Source organism: Mchenga conophoros, linkage group LG8, assembly GCF_057382185.1.
Source record: "Mchenga conophoros isolate Kocher_MC1m ecotype Shallow Benthic linkage group LG8, M_conophoros_male_GT1.1, whole genome shotgun sequence".
In the NCBI taxonomy this organism is placed as follows: domain Eukaryota; kingdom Metazoa; phylum Chordata; class Actinopteri; order Cichliformes; family Cichlidae; genus Mchenga; species Mchenga conophoros.
Window position 1 is genome coordinate 20,402,961 of NC_140533.1, and position 25,009 is coordinate 20,427,969.

At 37.5% G+C, this 25,009-nt stretch overlaps 4 protein-coding genes across 5 annotated transcripts; 3 read left to right on the forward strand and 1 right to left on the reverse strand.

The window, feature by feature from the left end:
• Positions 1-1,098: 1,098 nt before the first annotated feature.
• On the forward strand, positions 1,099-5,129 carry LOC146568660 (disintegrin and metalloproteinase domain-containing protein 9-like). The gene is made up of 11 exons (XM_085284846.1): positions 1,099-1,177; positions 1,259-1,335; positions 2,046-2,176; positions 2,358-2,520; positions 2,708-2,797; positions 2,918-3,113; positions 3,244-3,355; positions 3,855-4,035; positions 4,188-4,274; positions 4,349-4,450; positions 4,921-5,129. The coding sequence occupies exons 2-11, from the start codon at positions 1,321-1,323 to the stop codon at positions 5,008-5,010; spliced, it is 1,167 nt and encodes a 388-aa protein (XP_085140972.1). The 5' UTR covers positions 1,099-1,177; positions 1,259-1,320; the 3' UTR covers positions 5,011-5,129.
• A 1,785-nt stretch (positions 5,130-6,914) lies between these two features.
• Positions 6,915-15,896, forward strand: LOC146568661 (disintegrin and metalloproteinase domain-containing protein 9-like). Its single transcript, XM_085284845.1, has 22 exons — positions 6,915-7,185; positions 7,485-7,591; positions 7,678-7,754; positions 7,834-7,912; positions 7,996-8,072; positions 8,291-8,483; positions 8,575-8,637; positions 8,892-8,963; positions 9,056-9,225; positions 9,355-9,445; positions 9,965-10,095; positions 10,593-10,764; positions 11,662-11,751; positions 11,863-12,058; positions 12,187-12,298; positions 13,101-13,281; positions 13,437-13,523; positions 13,615-13,720; positions 14,071-14,191; positions 14,280-14,379; positions 14,986-15,023; positions 15,151-15,896. Exons 1-22 carry the CDS (start codon positions 7,116-7,118, stop codon positions 15,272-15,274), a joined length of 2,457 nt encoding a protein of 818 aa, XP_085140971.1. The 5' UTR covers positions 6,915-7,115; the 3' UTR covers positions 15,275-15,896.
• Positions 15,897-17,885: 1,989 nt separating this feature from the next.
• Positions 17,886-20,960, forward strand: pstk (phosphoseryl-tRNA kinase). The gene is made up of 6 exons (XM_085284852.1): positions 17,886-18,193; positions 18,894-19,131; positions 19,215-19,416; positions 19,522-19,597; positions 20,379-20,472; positions 20,569-20,960. Exons 1-6 carry the CDS (start codon positions 17,975-17,977, stop codon positions 20,781-20,783), a joined length of 1,044 nt encoding a protein of 347 aa, XP_085140978.1. The 5' UTR covers positions 17,886-17,974; the 3' UTR covers positions 20,784-20,960.
• Positions 20,961-21,498: 538 nt separating this feature from the next.
• On the reverse strand, positions 21,499-24,698 carry LOC146568663 (zinc finger protein Pegasus-like). 2 transcript variants are annotated; one of them, XM_085284849.1, is made up of 4 exons: positions 24,660-24,698; positions 24,223-24,379; positions 23,943-24,131; positions 21,499-23,766 (listed from the first exon to the last, which is right to left on the reverse strand). In XM_085284849.1, the coding sequence occupies exons 2-4, from the start codon at positions 24,356-24,358 to the stop codon at positions 22,838-22,840; spliced, it is 1,254 nt and encodes a 417-aa protein (XP_085140975.1). In that variant the 5' UTR covers positions 24,359-24,379; positions 24,660-24,698; the 3' UTR covers positions 21,499-22,837. The 2 variants fall into 2 exon arrangements, with proteins under 2 accessions (XP_085140975.1, XP_085140977.1); XM_085284851.1 differs by having other exon boundaries at positions 24,511-24,689.
• Between the last annotated feature and the right edge of the window lie 311 nt (positions 24,699-25,009).

Below are 25,009 nucleotides of genomic sequence, written 5' to 3' on the forward strand. Positions count from 1 at the left end.
AACGCGATAACTCAAACGTACATCACTTGAAAGCGCCCTTCGAAGGCCGGAAGTCTAACCTGCTCTTGTTGCATCACACCCATCACACGATACTACCGTCGTGGTTTACAGCATTGTTTTATAGAAACAGAGAAAATCGTTATTTTTATCATGTTACGTAAGTGTTTCACATATTTGAGGTGTATTTGGGAGCTCATTCCATTCAACAGCTCTACACACACCTGTCTTAAAAGTCCACACATATAATTAAAATTAAATAGGTGCACCAATGCATACCTGTTGTATGAAAAATATTTTAAATTGCTGTTATTTTCCGCCTAAATTTATCATACCTGTTTTTCCCGTCAAAGGAGGTTCCTTATTACAAGCAAACAAAAAACAGGTAGACCTACTTTGGTTTGCCTCGAATTAAGCATAAAAGACACTCAGTAGACTCAACAGGCACGAGACCTGGATACATCACATTTGAGATGGGCTAAATGTTGTGTTGTTTGTCTGCTGAACTTTTTCTTTTGTACACTCATAACGACAATTGCTACATATTGTTGTTCATTTGTATTTTCATTATTACTCTGACTAAGAGCTTTGTTTGCTCTATAGTGTATACTTAATTCTTTCTCATTTAAAAGGATTGGATCGCAGAAATCTGATTGTGTTTTGAGTGTTGGCATTTAAAAGACCTTTTACTGATAAGTGATAATGAGATTATAAGTGAGTACTTCTCAGTATTTATAGTATCTTACTGAATTTACCTTCCAGATGTTTTCCATGGGGTTTCCAAGTATTCCATTGTAAATCCTCAGATGATTCACAGATGGTCTAGGAGCATTAACAGTCCACGACATTCAAAAGAGGTGGGTACCTGATACCTGACCTAATCATCTTTTCAGCAGATGGTCTAATATGGAACATTTAACATTTTTTGTATACATTTAGAAATATGGAGATGAGACCTTGTCATATGCAGTCACTATAGACAATAAAAAGCATGTCCTTCATCTGAAAAAGAACAGGTATGTGCAGCATTAGGCCACACAGATATTAATGTAAGTTCCTTTTTTGTGCTTTAGAATAATTTTTTTTTTCTCTTCCATTCAGAGACTTCTTACACTCAAATTTTGTTCAGTATTTGCGTGATGCCACCGGTAACTACGACACATCATATCCAGCAAATCAAGTAAGTTTAAGCTCAAACTCATTTGTAAGGCTGGATCTGAAGACTAGTTCTAAAACCTGTTTTTTTCTTTGCATTTCCCAGGTGCATTGCTATTACCACGGAGAAGTGGAAGGATATAAGAATTCACTTGTAGCAGTTAGCACATGCTCTGGTCTCAGGTATAAACAACTCTACTTCATCTGGAGTCAGGCTAGTTTTGTACTCCTTCTCCTGATAACTGGAAGTAGCTTTCTAGTTCCTCCTTCAGTGTTAGGATCCCTGCGTTTTGGTCCCAGTTTTTTTGCGTTTTTTGTTGTTTTCCCAATTCCTGTTTTTATTTATTTATTAACAATCTATAGTTTTGTTTCTTATCTAGTTCTGTTCTGTTTTGCTTATATTGTATCCCTGTCTGTCCCTACAGTTGTGCCCCATGTCTTCCGTTCTAGTCTCGGCTTTTTCCCCCTCTTTCTGTCCAGCCTCTGTGTCCTGTCTTCAAAGTGTGTGTGCTCTCATTGTTTGTTCACATTTTCCCTATGTTACTGTAAATTGGAATGTCTGTGGTTTGGTTCCTGTTTTATTTTGACAGTCCCTCACATTGCATGTTTTATGTTCTGCTTTGCTTCCTGATATGTGCTGGCCATTCAATGTACAGCAGCCCTGCTGAGATAATACATAGGCTACATACCACTGGATATGTAAGAATGTATCAATTTATATATATGTATGTATATATATATATATATATATATATATATATATATATATATATATATATATATATATATACATATTGCTTACAGAGACATATATACACAGACATATATACATTTTGGCATAAATGTTATTAAAATGTCACAATTTAAATATACTGGTGGGGTTTTTTTTACAGTTCAGCGACAACAATTTGGCTTTTGTCTCCACTGTGGTGGCCCATGAGATGGGCCATAACCTGGGCATGAATCACGACACTGTGAACTGTCTCTGTAATGGAACAAGTTGCATCATGTCAGGAAGTGCTAGGTAAGACATTTTCCACAAATAAAAAAGTGTGATTTATTGTGTTTTCTACATGCTTAATTTTTCAGCATTTATTATTCCTTCAAGTGGAATCATATGAATTATTATTATGCAATTATGTAATTGGATATGAGGCATATCCAATTGCATATTTCTATTAATGGATTATCCCATTACTTTGTAGTGGTGCCACCAGTTTTAGCCAGTGCAGTGCATCAGACTTTGAAACACTGATTTCAAGAGGAGGAGGCGTGTGTCTGACAAATCAGCCCACTGCATCATATGTGACTGAATGTGGCAATGGCCTACTGGAGAATGGGGAGCAGTGTGACTGTGGCAGACCAGAGGTACTACTTTAAGATACGGTCACACACACTGGAAAAAATACCTAATGTTATCATTTGTATTCTTGGTGCAGTGCAAAATCTAAAATGTTACGCATTTTATTAACTAGGGTGCACATAAACATCTGCGTCATGACATATCTTTTTGTCTGTGTAAGTAAGAATAATTATTTCCATCTATTATATACAGGAATGCAAGAATGAGTGCTGTGATGCTGCCACATGTAACTTTACTCGTGGGTCCATGTGTGCTCATGGAGCATGTTGTGACAACTGTCAGGTCTGAAATGTGTTGGACTTTGCTTCTGTGTTGCAATTTTTCATTTCTTGTGCATTCCAAAAACATAAAAGTAGGTTTGATTTGAGTTTTGGTTTTTTTTCGTTTTTTCTTTTTTTTAAGATCATGGCTTTGGGAACACCATGCAGAAAGTCTGCTAACACCTGTGATCTTCCTGAATATTGTGATGGCACAAATGAATTTTGTCCAAATGACTTCTATCTCATGGATGGCCTACCCTGTGAAAACAATACTGCGTACTGCTATGAAGGACGCTGCCAGACATACGATTATCAGTGCAGACATCAGTTCGCACCAGGTAGATCCAGTAATAATTTATTACTTTTTTATGCTTTTAGTTTTCAGTAATGTGGTTACGATCACTAGGCAAGATAAGAATTCTCAGATTTGTCTTGTTTTTATCTGGATATTATTTCTCTTTTTGGCAGATAATGCAATAAAAGCAGCAGATATTTGTTTCCAAGATGCAAATATGCAGGGAGATCGGTTTGGTAGCTGTGGAATCAACAGCAATGGAAACTACATCAAATGTACTTTAGCGTAAGTACTGTCTTTTAATGATTAGACATCATTAATTTAACATGTTGTGAATTTAAGTAGTTTGCTCTCTCTGTACCTCCATTGGTTCTCCCTTGGGTATCCTGCTTATTTCCCACAGCTCAATTAGGTTAACTGTTGATTCTAAATTGGGTCTAGATGTGCATGTGAGCATGAGCTAATGTCTGTCTCAATGTGATAAACTGGCACCTTGTCTAGGTGTACAGTGCCAACTAATGAAGTTCACTGTTCGTAAATATTACATGATTACTTTTAGCTACCTGAATCATTTATTGTGAACCCACATCAGCGCTTGCTGAAACTTTTTGTGGCAAGATTAAAATTTTCAAATAAGCTATACTTTCCGTCCAAGTGAGATAATGCGAAAACTTTTAATAAAAGTGCAATTACAAAGAGCCTTTGATTAGAATAAAGAAAATAATGGCATCTTTGGCATACCATTTAAAGGTTTGTTGATTGTTTCTTTGACTTCCTGATGCAGAAATGCCATGTGTGGAAAGGTGCAGTGCGCCAATGTGGATGTGTATAACCCTCCTCCTGGTGTCACAGTCAGTATCAAAATAGTTGCTGGGAAGACTTGTGTTAATGCAGACTTCAACCTTGGTACCGATGTGGTAGATCCAGCCTATGTTAACCCTGGCAGCCCTTGTGGTAAAGGAAAGGTGAGCAGACTCTCGTTGCTAATGACAACAGAAAGAAATGTAACAAGTAATGCAAATGTGATTTCACTTTTTCTATGACAATAGTGTTTCTATAAGAAGGAAAATCTTCTAATGACTCATTTTAACTGCAGCAGTAAGTAATTTTTTTTCAGGCCTGTCTGGACTTTCAGTGTGTGAATGCCTCAGCTCTCCTGCCCAACCTGGACTGTGATGCAAATACCACCTGCAATAGCCAAGGGGTAAAACTGCATTTTCTTTTTTCATACAGACACTTAGGACATGTCAGACTTTCTCTTTTTAATGTTTATTTCAGGTATGTAATGATCAAGGGCACTGCCACTGTGAAGATGGCTGGGCCCCACCTAATTGTGACAAGTCAGGGCACGGTGGCAGCATAGACAGTGGTCCTGCTCAGGTAGGTGGACTTGAATAGACCTATGATCATCAATGCTGAGTTGGGCTAACAAAGTCCTTTGAATTCATCATTAGAGACACAGTATTTCAAATTACTGTTGAATAAATTGTTCTGTTCCTCCACTGACATGGTTGTGGTAACTTATTCTGATCTAGGCAATTTGGTGAAACTGTTTTGTGTAAATTTCCCAGTTTAACTATATGCGTGTTGGATCAGAAATAACATAATTATCAAGTTATGATGTGTGATCATCCATGTTCTATCTAACAGTTGATGCCTGCACAGATAAAAAGCTAAAACTTTATCTGGTTTAAATTTGGTCACAACAAGTGAACTATTTGTGCTCCTCTTAATAGCCTCTGGCACTGATACTATTACTTGTTACTATTTATTAAAAGTCACTGATTTTTGGTAATCTGATTTATCCATTAAGTAATATCCATTAAGTAATAAGACTTTCTCTACCACAGACTGCTCTTTCAGGAACAGCCTCCTGGTCTTCTTCCTGTTGGTGGTTCATCCTCTGGTCTTTCTCATTCTGGTGTCGCTCTACATTTTGAGACACACTGTAAATATCTTAATCATCTCGACAGAGAAAGGAAACACTGCCTTTTTTGTTGTTATTTAAGGAAGAAATGATGCTTTTGCTTAAAATGTAATCAGTGCAGGGGCAAGGGAAGTTGACTAAATTAAAATTAAACTCATATTTTTAATGTATCTTTCAATAATATCTTTATGTTCACTGATTTCACATCTACCTTAAAGGGAGATACACAAGCTGATCTGCCTAACTGGTTTCACTTGAATTAAATGTCAGTGTTTGGTATGGAGAACTGGAATGTTGGAATGCAGAAAAACTATCAGTTCCGGTTCATGTTCTCCTTTGTATTTTTTTTTTTCTCATTAATACCTGTTCAGGAAAGCCATGTATGAGCCAAAGGTTCAGTTTGGAAGAATAGAGGAGAAGGGATGTGTGGTTCAGTTTTGTCATGAAACCGTCAGCAGGGGTCACTATTTTAAAAGCTTTTGTAGACAAATAACACAGGTCAGTGGATTGAGATCAATGATAGAAACGGTTAATAGCTCTGACACAAACAAACTGAACAATCACTTTAATTTTTCTCAATACTTTGAAACATTGACTTCTAATTACTTATCCGTCTTCTAAACCTTAAGCATACTTCTCTGCACTGAGAGACTCCAAAGTCAAGGCAGAGAGACATTTCACTGGATCAATCAGACCCTTTGCTCCTTATTGTCACCTTTGCCCTGCCTTGCACCCGTTTAGCATCATAGTGCGAGCCATTTTATTTGCTGAAATCCAAATAAACCTACCTGAGACTGGAGAATTGAGACTAGAGTTTATCAGGTCAGCTTTTTGGACTTGAAATTCTGTGTAAGTAACTATTATTATTTCTGTCATTATTGTAATGTATATTTTCATGCAGTTCACAAAGGATCTTCTTTTGATTTGGCCATTGTAAATCTCAAGTCTGCTTTTAAAAGACAACCAGTTTGCAGCCAATGGTACATAGTAAAACTTTTCATGGTGACGAAACTTGAATGCTTGGTTGTCATAAATAGGTGTACCTTTGGTTGGGTGTTGTCTGGAATGCAGACTCAAAGTACACTGAAAAGGTACTTTATTAAGGTGAAGCCAAAGATCCAAAAGGCCATTATACAAACAGAATCCAGAAATTCAACCAGTGGCAGCTCAAGTAGCCAAAAGTAGTATAATGTAACAAAAATCTAAAGCAAGAAGTGGGCTTAAATACATACAAAGTGATCAATGGAAGTGGACAAAGCAGGATAATGAGAAACACCTGATTCTGATCAAAGATAATGAGGCAGGAAGGTATTTAATTACAGCTCATTTTAGCTGCACTTCTTGTCACACTGAACTTGGTAAGAATGGATTTGACCAATGAAATGAGCTACCAAAAATAAAATATTAATGAATTCATAAAAAAAGAAAGAAGCTAAATTCTGGTTGTTTTTAAAAAAAAAAAAAGAAAAAAAAGTTATAATTACATCCATCTGCAGTTATTTTTTTTCATGCCTTCTAGTTTGTAAACGTGAATAATGTGCTTTGTCTGCCTACTTTTTGAACTTAGACTGTAAATGTCTTTTGTACACAGGTATTTCTTGGGGAAAATAAATCTTGATCTCAGTGATACAACCTGTTTAAATAAAGAACGTAATGATAATTTCTGTGTGTAGCCTATACTATGTCATCACTAGACTAATATGCTATAGTTGGTTTATCCAGAAGCTCCTCGAATTTCTGACTTCCAAATAGCCTCCGAGATCTTAACCCTGACGTAATATATATCGAAAATATCCACTCAGCAAGTATTGTTAAAAGATTGCAATCTTTATATTAACAACACAAACAAACGGAGGCGTCTCTTGGTAGAAAAGTTATTTGGGACAAAGTTGTAAGGTAGGACTGAAATATAACCTTTAACGCTTAAAAGAAAACTTCTCATATAAAAATCCTCTGACAAATCGCTTTGAATTGTCACTGCAACAAAGTCCGGTTTTCTAAGGCGCTCACCTGTCCAAAGCCACACCCATCGTTAGCCACCTGACAAGGAGCAGGAAGCAAAGACACAACGCAGGCACTCTGTGGGCCTAACCGGGACGCAATCTACAGACTTCAAAAATGATCATCAAAAATCACATCCTAATAACTGTTTTTGTTTTTTCCTTTATTTCTGGGATCGATAACAAAGGTAAGACTCCTCTGAGCTTGACTAAATGCGTAGGCTGTCGATGTTAAAGGACATACAACGAAAACTTGGAATTTTTCATTCTTAAAAAAAAAAGGGGGGGGAGTCCAGAAAAAAAAGCTGTGTGTGATTAATCAGGACATATTTAGCTCCTGAAAGTACAGCAAAATTAAGCTTAAATGTTGTTCTGGTCATTTTAATTTGGGTGTATTCTTAAATGTCTCTTTTCCTGAAGACTAGCATTATATAATCATGGAGCGACTTCTCTATTTTTATAGTATCTTGTTGAATTTACATTGCAGATGCTTTCCAGGGGTTTACATCAAAGCTTTCCAAGTATTCCATTGTAAATCCTCAAGCGATTCATAGAGGGTCTAGGAGCATCAACAGACAACATCATTTAAAAGATGTGAGTACCTGATACCTGACTGAATTATCTTTTCAGCTGATGGTTTAATATGAACTTTTTTTTTTAAATGCTCTTTACATATTAAGAAATATGGAGATGAGACAGTGTCATATGCAGTCAACATAAACAACCAAAAGCATGTCATTCATCTAAAAAAGAACAGGTATGTGAATTTGGTTGTAGTGACATTATAAGCTTATATTAATGCTGCAGACAAATATATATACATCTTTTCTTTTCAGAGACTTCTTACACCCAAATTTTGTTCAATATTCACGTGACGCTGCCGGGAACTACAACACATCGTATCCGAAAGAACATGTACGTTGAAACACACCTTAAGTTATAAGGCTGGTCTTGAGCATTAACTCTAAAACCTGTTTTCATTTTGTTGTTTTTTTCAGGTACATTGTTATTACCACGGGGAGGTGGAAGGCTATAAGGATTCAATGGTAGCGCTGAGCACGTGCTCTGGTCTCAGGTTTGACTATCCCTATTTAAAACAATTCAAATTATTTTCCAGTTATTCTGGTTATTGGGAAATGCTCTCGATAAAGGCCAATGATTTGCTTTAACCTTTTTGAGGAATAGTATCTAAGTTTCCTGAGCTCATAGTACCTGCTACAGGATTGCCATGCCAAGCCCCTGAATAGAATTAGAGCGTTTGTCACTTAGAATGTCTTGAATGCTTTTCTGTAGGGGTGTGATCTTCTTTGAAAATAAGGCCTTTGGCCTGGAGCCTGTGCCACAGTCCACCACCAATGACCACCTTCTCTACCTTTTGGAGGACGTTCAGACCGAGCCCATCACCTGTGGAGTCGTTACTGAGGCTACTTCAGTGCCGAGCCACGAACCCTTTGAGCCTGGCCAATCCCTGACTTCTCTGCTGCGGGTTAAATGCTCATTTGTTACTTCAACATATATTTGCAGTGTTAAAAGGTTATGCAACATGAAAATCATTGGGGTTTTTGTTGCTTTAACAGAGAAAACGCAATTTACCACAGACCAGTTATGTGGAGTTGGTGCTGGTTGTGGATAATCTCAGGGTGAGTGTGTAAATATATATGTAGATAGATATATATGTGTCTATGAACTCACTGATATGGAAATAATGACTAGGCTTTTGTAAACTGATGCAGTAAATGAATATATTACTCCTGGTGTCACCAGGCATATAATAGTTTTTAAAATAACTTTTCCCACAAAATCTGGAGTGCTTATATTGTAAAATATAGTGCCAAAGCTATTGAGCAGCATGTTAATGTAAATGCCATTAAATACAAATTAATTGTGTTGACAGTATACTTTTAAGAAAAACAATGCAACAGCAGTGAGAGAGGAGATGGTGCAAATGGCTAATCTACTGGACGGGGTGAGATTTTAAGTAGTTTGTAAAAGAAAACGTGCCTAATTAAACTAGATTCTGTACTAAAACACTGGTATTTTTTTTCCTCTTTGCTGTAGTACTACAAGCAGCTGAACATCCGAGTTGTCCTGGTGGGCCTGGAGATTTTTAAGGATAGTAATCCTTTTAGTGTGGACGGCAGTGCAGGAAATGTGTTGGGAAATTTTGTTCAGTGGAGGAAGACTTTTCTGATACCCAAAATCAGGCATGACATTGGACAACTCATTGTGTAAGTAACACGTGGTCTTTGTCCTTTGGTTTATTTATTTATTCTGAGCAAGATGTTGTATCAATAATGCTTAATATCAGAATATCAACTGCTCTCTGACACATTTACCCCTTTTTCCATATTTGTTAGTGGTCAGTCTGGGGCATATCCAGGAGGTGTATTAGGTATGGCCTTTGTGGGCACAGTCTGCTCTGCCTCAAGTTCTGGAGGAATCAATGTGGTTAGTTCATCTCTGTTAACTTCTAACACCAGCTGACACACAGAAACTGATACCAATCATACATTATTCATAAAAACTGCACCTTATTCTCGCAGGCTTTGAATACATTCTACTCTAGTCAAACAAGTTATACTTGAATGCACTCCACCACCGTGACAATGCATCTTTCTTTGTATTATTACAAAGTCTTTTTGGAAACTGCTTTTCTTATTAGTCCAACAACATAATGTATAACATGTATCAATTGCTATTACTATTGCAGTTGAGAAAGTGATTACATCAATAAATTGATTTCTAATATTAATAGAAATCTATATGTACTATATAATATTATATTTTTTGTAGATATATTTGATATATGCTTTTAAGTTCATTTACATTTTTTTTCTTCTGGCTATACACGAATAATGATTTATCATATCATTGATTTAAACTCTCATTTCAAATTCAGGAGCTGCAAATTGGGCATAAATTTTGTTAAAATGTCACCATTTAATGTCCTGTGTTTGTTTTTTACAGTTTAGCAACAACAATTTGGCTTTTGTCTCCACTGTGGTGGCTCATGAGATGGGTCATAACCTGGGCATGAATCATGACTCTGCGAACTGCGCCTGTAATGGAAAAAGCTGCATCATGTCAGGAGGTGCCAGGTAATACAGTTTTCACTAATGTTCAAAAAATGTTTAATTTATTGTTTTTTCCGTAGAAGTCTTTTTTTTTAACCTTCCTTACAATTACAATTCTGAAAATTTGGGACGATATGTCAAATTTAAGGAAACAATGAATCCAATCACTAGTAAAGGTCTAGCTGTATGCGAACGTTATCTGAAAACGCCGTCACTAGCTCATTCCAAATGAACTGAACCAAAGTGAAAAACTGTTCTGTGGTTGTACGAATCAAAATTTGAAATTCTTTTTCGGAAACCTGGGTGCTGAACTGAAGAGGAGCGTTAGTGCCTATGGAAATGGCAGCTTTAACATCTGGAATGGCACCATCAGTGCTGAAAGATATAAAGGTTTTAGATCAGTATAGATATTTAGAATTTGACAACAGAAACCTTTCACTATAGTAGGGTTTTTAAAAACATCTATATGAGGCCTGTCCAACTGTATATTTCTATAAATGATTTATCCTGTTATTTTGCAGTGGTGCCACAAATTTTAGCCAGTGCAGTGAAGCAGATTTTGAAGCACTGATTTTAAGAGGAGGAGGCCTGTGTCTGAGAAATCAGCCCGCTGCATCAAATGTGATTAGCAATCCTGAGTGTGGCAACGGCCTACTGGAACAAGGGGAGCAGTGTGATTGTGGCAAACCACAGGTAGAGTACTACTGTCAAATATAGTACTGTGCAGAAGTCTTGAACCAACCCTCATTTCTTTATATTTTGCTTCCATTTATTTATTGAACAATAGTTTTTCAGACTTTCTAAGAGTTCATCTAAAGGTCATTTCTTTTATTATTCTTTTATTATTATATTTTTTAAGCTACTTCACTTAAATGTTTGAATATTCAGGAAATACCAAAAATAGCGTAGTTTAGCAATCATAAATTGTATTTTTGCACCATCAAGGTGATTGCCAAAGAGCCATTAGCCAAAAAACATGGCATGTTTGGTATGGTGTGCAAATCTTTGAGGAAACTGGACAGATGGGGGGGGGGGGGGGGGGGGGGGGAGGGAGAAGTGACTGACCTGAAAATCTATTTGCAGCAAATGAAAAAAACAAAAACACTGTAGTTCCATGTATGTTTGCAAATTTCAGTAAATCACTGCAATTATTTTCCAGTTTCCTTGCAAACTATAATGAAATAAAGGGTTGCTTAAGTCTTTTGCTCAGTTCTGTAAAGTCAAACACACTGAAAATAATACTTTATAACAAGCATTAACAATAGGTAATCATGTAAAGGTTTTTCTTACATGCCTTATAAATTTGAATTAACAGTACCATCTGTTAAATTGCATCAAGTCTTAAGAGGGAATATTAGATATCATATCATATCAGGATGTCTAAATATGGAAACGGACATTTACAAAGTAAATACAATGTGCAAAGAATTGCAACCTTTTTTGTAAATTAATTTCACTTATTGCGGCACAATTACCCAATTACACTTCTGCTTCATGCCTCTGAGAGTGAAAATGCTCTGGCGGTGTTGAAGTTTTGTATCTTTTGTTTAAATAATTAATAACTGTCTTTTTTTCATCTGTTTCATACAGGAATGTACGAATAAGTGCTGCAATGCTGCCACATGTACATTTACCCACGGATCTGCATGTGCTCACGGAGCATGTTGTGAAAACTGTCAGGTCTGAAATGTGTTGGATTTAGCTTTATGGTTGATTATTGTGCTTTTTGCACCAAGAAAAAACATTTGGAAATGTGGGTGAGTTAACTTTTTTCTCTCTTCTGTTTTTTAGCTGAAAGTTGCAGGAACGCCATGCAGAAATTCTGTCAATACCTGTGATCTTCCTGAATATTGTAATGGAAGAAATGAATCCTGTCCGAATGACTTTTATCTCATGGATGGTCTGCCCTGTGAAAACAATGCTGCGTATTGCTATGAAGGACGCTGCCAGACATATGATTATCAGTGCGGACATCTGTTTGCACCAGGTACATCTAATAATAATTCATTACTTTTTTCATGCTTTTAGTTTTCAGTAATGTGGTTACGATCACTAGGCAAGACTTCTCAGACTTTTCTTGTTCTTTTTTCTGGATATTATTTCTCTTTTTGGCAGATAATGCAATAAAAGCAGCAGATATTTGTTTCCAAGATGCAAATATTCAGGGAGATCGGTTTGGTAACTGTGGATCCAACAGCAATGGAAACTACATCAAATGTACTTTAGCGTAAGTACTCTCTAATGATGTCATTAATTCATCATCTCATGAATTTAAGGATTTTAGATAACATGTGTTGAAAAAGTACTGCGCTAGTCATGTTGAACATCGACTTTGTTTTTATAAAGTTGGTCAAATCTGAGAAGAATTCCCATCTTAATCCCATCCCCTCAGACTTTGCTCTTTTTGTACAATGATGTATAGCTATATCTAATGATATCTAATGAAAACATGGACAATTTTACTCTTATAATTTGGCACTTTCTAAGTCCTCTTATTTTCCATTTTTTGATCCCCTGTTGGAGTTCACTTTTCAAAGATGTTTGGTTGAAATAAGCACCTTCCTAACTATGGTTTGATACTTAAATCTAGCCATGATTTCTTATGGAACAACATTATTTGTGAACAAACTTGTTTCCTTTTACTTGCCAAATGTTAAATGTGAGATTATATTTACTCATTGAAGAAAAACATGAGAAACCAGAAGTGTAGATTATACTTGTTTTTAAAATAAAAGTGTGGTTCTTGGGTTTTAACTTCAACCTATTGCTGATAAGTATGATGTCATGAATCTCCTCTCTCATCATGAGCATGTGAAGCTTTGCTGGTACACTAAATTCAGCATGTATTCGATTAAGCATATGTGAATGTGTTTGAAAAAAAAGTAGCATTACTTTATCTGATGGCAGTAACTGAGTGATAAGATACAATTGTAGCATTTCAGTTAATGATTAGATTTACCTTTTTTTCATCCAGTGTTTAAGTCATTTGCAACTGTGATTCATTTTCTTAATTTAACTCTGTTACACAGAAATACCATGTGTGGAAAGGTGCAGTGCACCAACGTGAATGTGAATAACCCTCCTCCTGGTGCCACAGTCAGTATCAAAATAGTTGCTGGGAAGACTTGTGTTAATGCAGACTTCAACCTTGGCACAGATGTGCTGGACCCAGCCTATGTTAACCCTGGCAGCCCCTGTGCTACAGGAAAGGTGAGCAAACTATTTTAATGACAAAGTAAAGAAATGTAACAACTAATGCAAATACGGTATCACTTTTTTTTACAAAAATACTGTCAACATCATAAGGAAAAACTGCTAATGACTCAATCTAACTGCACCAGTAAGTAACATTACTTTTCTTTTAGACCTGTGTGAACTTTCAGTGTGTGAATGCCTCTGCTCTCCTGCCCAACTTGATCTGTGATGCAAAAACCACCTGTAATGGCCGAGGGGTAAAGTTTCTTCTTTTTTTTTTGTCTTTCTTTACTCAGATTCCAGCCACTTAGGACCTGCTGGATATTTACTCTTTAATGTTTATTTCAGGTTTGTAACAACCTAGGTCACTGCCACTGTGAAAATGGCTGGGGCCCACCCTACTGTGACAGGTCAGGGTGGGGTGGCAGCATAGACAGCGGCCCTGCTCAAATAGGTACGTCTTAATTCACCGGTTATGACTTATGACAAATAAGTCCCCTAATACCACATGTGTGGCAATATGACCATCTGAATTCATCATTAGATACACAGTCATCTGTTATCCCCTCATTAGTGGAGACATTATTGCCGTAGCATTTGTTGTTGTATCATCTGTATGGGAAAATTTTCATTTTTACCAACGACATGCAGGGTATGTCTGCTGAATCAAAAACAATGTGATAGTTCACTATTAATTTTCATCTAATAAAAAGCAGAACTTTTAGAAAGTTCCCTCCTGGTGCAATAAAATTTTCACTATTGTTCCTAATTCACATCTGAACAAACATCTCTTTTTTGCACAAGACTACTCCCTCAGAAACGGCCTGCTGATCTTCTTCCTCTTGGTAGTTCCTCTTCTGGTTCTTCTCATTTTGGTGCTCCTTTACATCTTTAGGAGAGAGTCCTTAGAGCCTTGCCTCAAAAGGTAAACTTCAACTCAAATTAAGTGTACATACTAATAGTTTTGTTTTTCATATGGTGTTGTACATTTTGATTTTTTTTTTCTTTTTCAGGTTACGTAAGACTCAGACCAAAAACACAAATGCAGGCTCAAACAGCAATGCTCAAACGGGTGCCAGACCCATACCTCCACCTGAGCGTCCCACCAACCGGGTAAATATATTTATCCACTTATCTTCATAGTTATGGTAAAAAGAAAGTACACTCTCTGTCGATCCAAGGCTTTTACGTCTTAGGGCATGTTACAAATGTCCTTAACAGGTTCTAAAATGATTTAAATGCAAGAGGAAGAAGTTGACCAAACTTTGCAAAGCAAATTTGTAACATTCTGAAAAATAAAGGAGCCAAGTCAAAGAATGGCCCAGTCAAAGTCCAGACTTAAACCAGGACTTTAAGAGAGCTGTGCATGCAAAGCTCAATTAACAGAAGCAACATTGTCCACAGTCACGTGAGACTTATAGAGAAAATGATTACATGAAGTTATTGCTGTTTAAAGTGATTTTAGATGCTGTTGGATCACAGGGTGTAGTTCATTTTTCACACACTGTTTCTGCATTTTGGCTGACATCATGCAATATGTCATATCCTTGTGCGTAAAACCTTAAAACTTAAAGAGTGTGTACTTGTGTGAAGGACATGAAGTGCAATGTTTGTTTATTTTCTAGTGAAAATGCAAATCCCTAAACAGGAAAGGTAACTCTGTTAGATGTTTAGTGTTTAGTGTTGCTCATTGTTGTGTTTGCCTTGTTCTTATTCTAGCCTGCATTTCCAGCAGCTGCCTCAACTCCAGTTTCTGGGTATGAACGGACTTACTTTTTTACTTAACTAAATCCATACTTCCCTCATAGATAAATGGAAACTGAAGCTGTCAGTACACAAACAAACATGTGTGATTGGTTTCTGACTTTAAACATAATCTGTCAGTTTCAAGTACGGAGAAACGAACTACTGGGATGATGAAAACAGTCATGACCCCCCTGAACAACCACCTCCTGTACAAGGCCCTGGAGTACCCAGACCAATCCAACCGAAACATCTACCAAGCTAATTGCTTTCATACAGTATCATTTAAATTATTTTCTGAAGTTATGAATTTGCTACAGATCAAAACTGTATGAAGAGACTATTTTAAAATACTAATTAAAGGCACGCTGTTTGTAAGATTGACTGTTATTATGTGGTAGTGGATGAGGCTGGTAAATGTTTACTGACTGTTTTATTAGGTCTTTTTACTATTTGGGGATACATGCAAATAAAATTCAAAAAGAGTTTTATATTTTACATCATCGTGCTTTTAAAAAAAAAAATATTATTGATGTTTCTTGCAGTTAAATGCAATTGTTATAATGTGTGCGATGTAATAATGAAGGGTATCAAAAATGGACTTTGATTGTTTCGTTGTAACTGAGTAAAAAATTCTTGTGGCTTTTAAATTATTTCTACACTAAGAATAGAAACAGAAACACTGTGTGTAGAATCATAGAGTCAAAATGGCAAAAAAATAAATAAAATGTAAAACTAAAAGCTTCAGCATCCAGCCCATTTTGGCCACTTAAGATGTGTTGATAGAACTGCAATTTATTTATTTTGAAATTTCTGTTGCCCTCAATACTATGCCTCTTTTTTACTCTTTTGTTTTTGTTTTTTAAATAAAGGGTATATAAAAGTGGCTTTGCCAATAACAACTTCTTGAGGCTTCTACCTTGTGACAGGAATGTGACTCAAAACTAACTTGAAATCATTTCATCACATCAGATATTTTTGACATATTTTGAAAGATGATAGAATATTATTTCAAACATGCAAATATAATTGAAATAACAAGAGAGAAAAAACAAAACTTAAAAATCATCAAGTTTTCATATACATTTCTACATAATGTGTGTGCTTGAAAAGGAGTAGGATGAAGTTTACACTTTTCCTGTTCCTACCCCCTTATTTCAAATTTCATTGCTTACAAATCCATCTCCAGAATTCAACATTATTTGATCCATATATGTTTAACTATGTACAAGTCTAACACATTGAACATACACAAATAAAACCATTTTCAGCACATAAATCAAAACAACAACAAACTACATTTTTACATAAACTAATCACCCTGTGTTTAACACTTGCTTAATGTGTGAATTTTTGCATTGATTTACTTTTCTTGATTTCATCGATTTCATTGATAAAAAGTGGATTTGAAGGTTCTCTTGAAGTAGCTTTATTTGTTATCCTTATTGCTCTTTTTCTGCAGAATGTATATTGGATGGGTGTGTGTTTTGTACTTGTTTCCCCACACAACCACACAGTATGTCATGTACCGCAGTATGATAGAACAATACAGAGTATATAATGATGTTTGATTTATGAGATCCTTAACCTTGCCAGAGACTTCGATATTTTGCCTTTGATATAAGTAATGTCTGGAATCCAGGATAATTTGTGATGTATTATCACACCAAGGAATTTTATTTCAGGTACTGTTATTTATTGTCAGTTTACTATTAGTAGAATATGTGCATTTCCCAAATATTATGAATTTTGCTTTACTCAGGTTCAATGTTAATTTATTATGGTCAAACCAGGTCTTCAGATTATTTAATTCATATTCTAGTTCATTCAGAAGTTGTTCCAAGTTACTTCCACAGCACAGTAAGTTTGTATTATATTATATAATATTATTTTCAAAGATGTTGAAATTGCACATATCTCATTAATGTACAATATGAAAAGCAGCAGCCCCAAAACTGATCCCCAAGGATCAGTTTTGGAACACAACGGATTTCAATTCTGACTTTATGGCATTTATTTGGGTAAATTGTTTACGGTTTTTAAGGTAACTGTTAGCCCATGATAATGCCACCCCTCTGACCCCATATGTAGTTTGTTATGTAAAAGGTTGCGATGAACTGTATCAAATGCTTTCTTTAAATCTAAAAAAAACTCAGACAGCATATTCTTTGTTTTCAATAGCAGTTGTTACTGTATCTATAAACTCCATTAAGGCATGCATTGTGGTCATTTTAGGTCTAAATCCATACTTGCTTTATATATAGTACATTGTTTTTTTGTGATAAAGTCATATAATCTATTGTAAAATATTTTTTCAGTATCTTAGAGAACTGCAGTTGTAGAGAGATGGGCCGATAGTTTGCTATCTCCAGCTTTATACATTGGATCTAACTTTGCGATTTTCATCTTATCTGAAAATAATCCACTTTGTAATGACAGATTACAAATGTAGGTAAATGGTTTCACAATACATCCAATAATATCTTTAATTAAGTCCATATCAATGCCATCACAGTCATTTGGTTTCTTGGAGTTAAAGGATGTAACTACATCCATAATTTCCTCTTCATCTACTCCCCTCATAAACATTGAGTTTGCTACATTGATAGTTTTAGGAGGGTGCCCAGATTTTACAATTTCTTTAGCCAAGCTAGGACCAACATCAAGAAAAAAGTCATTAAAACAATTTGCGATTCGTTTTATGTCACTAGTCGTTGTATTTTGTATTTGAAAGTTATTTGGATATTCCAATCCTTTAGATCCTTTATTTACAATATTATTTAGTACTGTACAACACAAGGTTGGTCAAGACGTCGTTTACAATATTATGTGCTTTTATTTTGAAGGACGTCGGTAGGAAATGGCACGCGGAAGAATATGAGGAAGTTAATATCCAACATGGCTGCAAACAGAGTACAATTGTAAGTAGTAGAAGCTAGGTTGTGAAGCTGCTCTTTCGTAGCCCATGGCAACTGAGGAGGCCGTGAGTGTCAGCAGGGCTTCGGCCTGTCTGTGTGTCCTCTGCGGGCTACCCGCTGCTGGGAAGTCCACCCTGGCCCGCCGGATTCTCAGTACCGCCGCACAGCATGGATGGAGAGCCACTGTGGTGCCATACGATGACCTGATCCCAGAGCAAGCTTTTCGAACCAAAGTGGTCGAGGATGGTGTTAACCTGCAAGAAATGGTAAGGACATGATTCAAATGTAATGTGAACCAACCATCCTGCGTAATATTATCTATAGTAGGGCATTATGACTATTAGAGAACGCAATCAAAATAGTACAGCTTTACATTAAATAACATAGTTTGGTGCTAATTAACAGAAAAGGTAAAAAAAAAAAATAAAAAATTTAGCTCTTTGACAGCACTAAGTTAGGTCAATGTACCCATCCATGTAAGTAAATTGCATGTGTTCAGTGCTTGAAGATTAGAGGTTAGATTTGTTTTGGGGTCTTTTGGCTAATTCAGGTAACTCTCACTACACTTTTCCATCAAATGTTTTACCCTTTCCCAGTTTAGGAAAGGGTAAAACATTGACATAGATAAAACATCAGATAGTTTAGGCCATGGTAAATTTTAGCACTTGCATCATAGGATATTTGAGGATAAGTATTTTGTCCAAGGACACTTCATCATATACAGTCCAGGAGCTGGGGATTGACCCAACATTAGTAAACAACCTGCTGTAAGTCTTGAGCCAACATAAACAACAAGCTTCTTAATTTCCCTGTAATGTTACCTTCTGCTACACGATATGTGACTGTATTAATTATTCAAAGTACTTTTATTCTGCAGCAGATTGTTTTTAAAATCCATATTGTCTCCATACATCATAAGTAGCTTGAGTATGTCCTAGTAATTTTAGAACTGATTCTCCTCTCTAGCACACTGAATGGAAGTCACACAGACAAGCTGTGTTGTACTGTATTGAGCAGTTCTTGCAGAAGTCAGAAATACTGCCAGAGGCACCAAGCAGCTCTGGGATCAGTGTTGCTGCCTGGGAACAGTGCACTCAAGGTCTGATGGGGCCTAAAGGTCTGAAGCCACCTCTCGTCTTCCTACTGGACGACAACTTCTACTATCCAAGTATGAGATATGAAGTTTGTCAGCTTGCAAGGAAGTGTAAGACCCCTCTTATCAACTGAATATGCCACTTAACGTATGCGGCTCTTCAAATATTAGGTTAACGTCTTCTGATGTTGCAGATTCGCTGGGTTTCTGCCAGGTCTACCTACAGTGTGATTTAGAATCATGCATCAGCAGAAACCAGAGCAGGTCTCAGCCCGTTCCCACTGAGGTGATACTGGAGATGGTGAAGCGGTTGGAGTCTCCGAATCCTCAGAAGAACTCATGGGAGATTAACAGCATTACACTTAACAGCACAGGAACTGTGTCCAAATCTGACATGTAAGGCAGCAGAAAGAGCAGCCATAAAGATTAATTACCAAAGTCAATTCATAAGTCAGGCTTTAATTTGTTGCCTCTGTGTTCTCCTATGTGGCTTATCCTCAGCCAGAGGGTGATGGAGTTGATCTCCTCTGCACTAAATAACCCACTAAGCCTGGGAGAAGACAACAAAGAACAAAAGGTGCGTCACTGTAGAGTAAACTTGAGACACATGCTAGTGATGTAGCTACAGAAGCAGATCATTTCTATCATTTCTAAAGGTTTAACGTATGAAATAACGCATCGTCAAGAGTCCTCAAATCAACAGTACCTAATCAGAGGGGGCCAACCTCAAGCATGACCCCCCCTTTAAAACAGCCCACAGACCCTAAGGAGTGAGACTGTTTATAAGTGGGTTGTCAGTTGAGTAAAATAGATTTTTGTCTATCTCAGTGGTAAAGAAAGTGACCCAGAGCCTCTTCCATGTAACTCTGAAAGTTTTAACCGTCAGCTATATTGGAACATCATTACACCAAGCTACCGTTAAGGGGATGGATGAGGGATGGGAAAGGAGACAGAGAAGGAAAAAAATGAAGGGGAGGGGTTAAGGTATAACAATTATTACCATCATCATCAACATGCAATAATAATAACAATGACTCATTATTAACACATACTGTTTAAAAAAAAAAAAACTCACTCATGATCATAAACAACAGTACTAGCAGGTAGTCTTGTCTTGATATTACATAGTAATAACAGGTCCCTTAATACTACATATTATAAGTGGAAAATTAGAAATATATTAAAAGGACGGTTTTGCACTGAGATAAGAATGCATCATTAGTAGTGGAAATACAAGAAGCCAGAGAAATACCATCATGCATAACTGATTTTTTTTTAATCTATGTTGCTGTTTTCATATATACATTGGTATTGGCTTAAGACATGCACCTGCACATATATCATCATCTATTTTGCAGGATGCTGATCGTCTGAAATGTGCCAATAGTGTTGTCCACCAGGCTGACCAGGCCTGTCGACGCCTCATCTCTGAAGCCATGAAGACTGCCAGAGGTCAGCTTTGGATAATATTTATTATTTCAAGTTTACCAGAGCATGCTGCCACTTGAAGCCTAGCTAAATGATCAACTCGTCTTTCCCTAATTTTAGAGAATAAAGTACCTCCTGAACGCATGAGGTCTTTGGCTGCTCAGCTGAGTGAATCCAAAGCAACGTTTCTTCATAACCTGGGGAAACATTTCCTCCATGAAGTGCCATTTATCCAAGGAGAAGAAATCAACGTAGAGCATGCAGCGAAGAGAGCAGCTGAAATTTTTAATGATGACTTGAAAGAAATCTTGTCTAGAATCATGAATGACAAATAAGCTTGACTGAATAGCCAATGTACTGTATTTTATTAAATGTAAGAATTTAAAAATGCTTTTTTAAAATTATTTTTCTGCTACTAAGTGAAACACTCGTAAATGGTTGTAATGTAATAACTTGGTTATTACAACTGTGAATGAAATGTTTATTTTTTAAAATAAATTCTCCTCAACTGATTTCAGATGTCTACGTGACTTCTCTCCTGATATGGTACAGTGGTGTAATTAAGAGTATCATTATTACATTTTCTGCCCATACTAACATTATCATGTACAAACAAGTTAATGTGTCCAAGATTTGCACAAACGAAAAGCCACTAACATTAGTTCACATTACATGTAACATAATGAGGGTTATATGGGATCTATAGAGCTTAGAAAGAAAAGCGTCTGGACTTCTTTAAGTTTCTTGAAGATGTTTCACCTCTCATCCAAGAAGCTTCTTCAGTTCTAGGGTCAAATGGTGGAGAGTCCCAGATTTTAAGCCCTGTGGGAGTGTCCCTCCAAGAGGGACAATGGACCCCCTTTTGATCCTCTACCTAATCATACGAGCCAAGGTGTGAAAACGGGTGTAGGTCACAATCAGCCATGGTTTCATGTAAGCTCATTGTGAAACCCTATCATGTGATTTCCTGAGGTCAGATGGCCCAGAATGTGAATGGGCGTTGCGGCGTCTGGGAAGGGAACTCAAACTGGATTATAGATGGCAGACAGCTGGCATCATAAACCACCCCAGGTTATATGGGATCTTTAATATGGCTCAGCATTGGCTAATATACAGACAGTAAGTGGCTACAATTAATTTTAAAGTTGTATGTACACAAAGTTACTTGAGACAGTATATAAATATTTTTTAAAAAGGGATATAATACAACTGTAAAAAACAAAACAAAAAAAAACCTACTAATTGTAGTCTCTGAGGTTACATATAAATAAATATTAGAACTACAACTCCCACTGAGGAATGTGTCTGGCTAATTTAACCATGATTGAGACTTTGGTGTATAATTATTAGGCATACAAGCAATTTACAAATGGTGGTGAGAATGGCACCTCGACGGCTCCACTGTGAATACAAAGCTGGTTGAGCTTGAAATGTTTGGTGCTTAATACTGCTTTGGTGTTGTATTTTTTTTTTAAAAGCCCCACACCCAACAGCCACAACATTAAAACCACCCTCATAATATTGAATTGGGCCCCACCTTCCTGCTGGAAAACAGAGATCTAAGCATTCACAGTGTGGACACAGCACCTTTGGGATGTTGGCAGCAGGGTGATTCACTGTGGGGCTTGTTATGGGTGTGCTAATATGTGCCACGTGAGTGCTACACATTGTGCCACATGCAAAATCTTCCCATCTGAACACTGGCAAATGAACTGGTACTTGTATAGCTGCAAGACTTCATTCACCCAATCACACCACACATTCACACAGCACTTTGTAACATTCTCACGTACACTCCAACTGATACTTTGGGGGCAGCTTGAGGGTTCAGTAGCTTACCCAAGGATACTTTGAGGATCAACCAACCAACCTTCCAGTTAGTAGACAGGCCACAGAAGCCCATTTCATTGCACTGTAACTAGATAATCACTGTTATTCATTTTGCCTGTCAGTGGTTTCAATGTTCTGGCTGATCAGTGTATATAGCTGCCTTTATAAATGTGATTACTCAACAGGCTGAATGAAATCCTAATGACTCACTCCAAAGTGATGAAACACTGCAAATCCCATCCCAGTCTAATGCCAAACCCAATAAGTTGCATGAGCAAAGGAGTACAGATATCACAAGGCATTAACTAACTCTCACAACAAACTATGATGTGTTGTAAAGTGTCATTTGTGGTTTTGTACGTTCACAACTAATACGACAAGCCCAAAGTAGGGATCAAGGTAGAAAAGCAGTAAGGCAACAGTATAGTGCAGATGTAGAAGTGTAAAATGAAAAAACAACTTAAAACATGAAATGTTAAACAGTCTCACTATGTTTAGTTGCTAAATATAACCAATATAATAAAAACAAGGGCTCCATATAAGTCTGTGCTGTCAGGAATCACTTTTTATGTTGGCCACGGGCAAAATGGCAGGCAAAATCGTATTTGTCTGCGCATTTATGCCCACAGCTGTTGCACTGGAATGGATGTTCATAGCCGTGGCAGCCCATGTGAATAGTGTAGAGGATATTGTCAGAAAAGTGAATATCACAATGTTGGCAATTATACACGACCTGCTGGTCCGGTATAGTCAGGGCAGGGGCGGGTGTGCCCGACTGGCTGTTGCTAACACACGCAGTCAGAGCGTTCATGTTGTTCTCAAAGCCAAGGCTCAGAGCAGGACTACAGTTCTCGTGGCGTGAGGTGGGAGATTCTTTTTTAAGTGATGATATCTGCACTCCATTTGAGCACATTGCAACCTGTTCACTGGAGACATTATGTATTAGGATGGGCTTCTCATCTTTTATTGACTCCCTGTCTGGGGACACGGGAGTCTGAGACTCAGGGTGGAGCTCAGCCAACTGACCGGCTAGTGTAGACACCTGGTCGAGTGGGTTTTTAAAAGTCAAACCATTAGCACTCCTGTTGCGACTTTCCTTCTCATCTACCCTGGGAGCGTTCTTATACTCGCTGCTGTTTAAATGGTGGATTTTGTGAGACAAGTCAGTCAGAAAATCCGATTTTGGCATCATCACAGAGGCCGGGTTGAGATTGATCAAGAGGCGCCGCCCGAACCCCAGCGAAGCTGTCCTCTTCTGCAAAGCGCTCAGCATTCTCTTGTTGGAGAAAGGAGAGCGTGCCACACTGGTGGGGAAAAGCTTGTGGCGGCGTCGCCGATGGTGTGACAGGTTGCTGCGGTCACTGCATCGGAAGGCGCAGAGGTCACACTTGTAGGGCTTCTCTCCTGTGTGTGAGCGCATGTGGGCTTCCAAGTGACGCTCATACGCAGATGCAAATGGGCACAGCTGACAGCGGTGAGGCTTTTCTCCTGGGCAAGGAAATAATTGCAGTTATAACTCTGATATTAACCAGCATATTTTACTGTGATGGTTTGCACAGAGGTAGGGAAGTGTCTATTAGACAAGGTTTAGACAAGGTGAAGCTTTTCAGTATTTCACTTTATCAGCTGTATATTGGGAATATTTACATGGTGGGAACGCTGACCTGTGTGGATGCGGATATGCTCTATTAAGCGAGCCATGCCCTTGTTTGCATAGCTGCAGTAGCTGCATTTATACTTTCCATCGCAGGTCCTCTCCGGGCCATCCATCTGCACATCTGACCCATCCTCCACAGACAGTCTCACCTCCACAGACGGGGGGTCCAGACCATTTTGCTCGCACCTTGGGGCAACTACAAACAAACACAGCATGACTTCAACATATGATTTTTCTTAGAAAACACGTAAATCAGTTGTTTGTATATTAGTGTGCTTCCTTCTCACCGGCTTGAAACGACTCCGCTGTCTCTTTTTCACCACACACGGAGCCTGAAATCATGTTGACATGCTGGGTTTGCTGGGTCAGGTATTCTTGAAATTCCTTTACAAAATCCACGGGCTCGGTCTTTATCTCCTCCATGTTCCTTCTCGTGTGCTGAGCCTGAAGAAAAAGATTCAAATGTGATGGCGATGTACTACAAGTCTGCTTTGGTATTCTGACAGCAGCTAACCTACTGCTGCTAGCGTTCTTAATGACTAGCCTACTGCTTTTAGCAGCAGCGCTAACATTACCTAGATTTAAGCTCTTGTATTTTAAATTTTAACACCCAAATTAAGCACAATCGTTACTGTGGTCCATATTTTGCCGTAACAACTCTAACAAACGCTTTTTCTTCGAGCTAACAGCAGAGTTGGGACAGTTTATCATCTCATGCTGTTACCTGGCGAACATGCGATCGCTTCCGTTTTTTCCTGATATGTTAGCGGCCACCCAAACGCAACTGTTGCCTTCTCTATTATCGGAAAAACATAGCCTATGTTTATTTTCGTATGGGGCTGTCGTTCTCTTTCTCCCTCTCACTCTATCTATAATATATAACTGGTTGTCATTAATATATATTTATATATATATTTATTATATTTTTTAATATGTATAAATCTGACTGCGTGAACCACACGGATCACACACAGAGATCTGAATACGCGCACATGGGTTTCAGTACGCACAAACAGATGGAAACACACGCACATTCTCACAAGTCTTCAACAATGGCCCTATATTTTTGCACAG

Excerpts from the sequence above, each read along its gene's own strand:
- LOC146568661 (XM_085284845.1), top strand. The coding sequence starts at position 7,116 with ATGATCATCAAAAATCACATCCTAATAACTGTTTTTGTTTTTTCCTTT. Across the intron at positions 7,186-7,484 it reads TTCTGGGATCGATAACAAAG|ATGCTTTCCAGGGGTTTACA; the intron begins GTAAGACTCCTC and ends TTTACATTGCAG. Across the intron at positions 15,024-15,150 it reads GCCTCAACTCCAGTTTCTGG|TTTCAAGTACGGAGAAACGA; the intron begins GTATGAACGGAC and ends ATAATCTGTCAG.
- LOC146568663 (XM_085284849.1), bottom strand. The coding sequence starts at position 24,358 with ATGGAGGAGATAAAGACCGAGCCCGTGGATTTTGTAAAGGAATTTCAA. Across the intron at positions 24,132-24,222 it reads AGCGGAGTCGTTTCAAGCCG|TTGCCCCAAGGTGCGAGCAA; the intron begins GTGAGAAGGAAG and ends GTTTGTTTGTAG. Across the intron at positions 23,767-23,942 it reads GCATATCCGCATCCACACAG|GAGAAAAGCCTCACCGCTGT; the intron begins GTCAGCGTTCCC and ends TTCCTTGCCCAG.
- LOC146568660 (XM_085284846.1), top strand. Across the intron at positions 2,177-2,357 it reads ATCATGTCAGGAAGTGCTAG|TGGTGCCACCAGTTTTAGCC; the intron begins GTAAGACATTTT and ends ATTACTTTGTAG. Across the intron at positions 2,521-2,707 it reads GTGACTGTGGCAGACCAGAG|GAATGCAAGAATGAGTGCTG; the intron begins GTACTACTTTAA and ends TATTATATACAG.
- pstk (XM_085284852.1), top strand. The coding sequence starts at position 17,975 with ATGGCAACTGAGGAGGCCGTGAGTGTCAGCAGGGCTTCGGCCTGTCTG. Across the intron at positions 19,132-19,214 it reads TTGTCAGCTTGCAAGGAAGT|ATTCGCTGGGTTTCTGCCAG; the intron begins GTAAGACCCCTC and ends CTGATGTTGCAG. Across the intron at positions 19,417-19,521 it reads ACTGTGTCCAAATCTGACAT|CCAGAGGGTGATGGAGTTGA; the intron begins GTAAGGCAGCAG and ends GCTTATCCTCAG.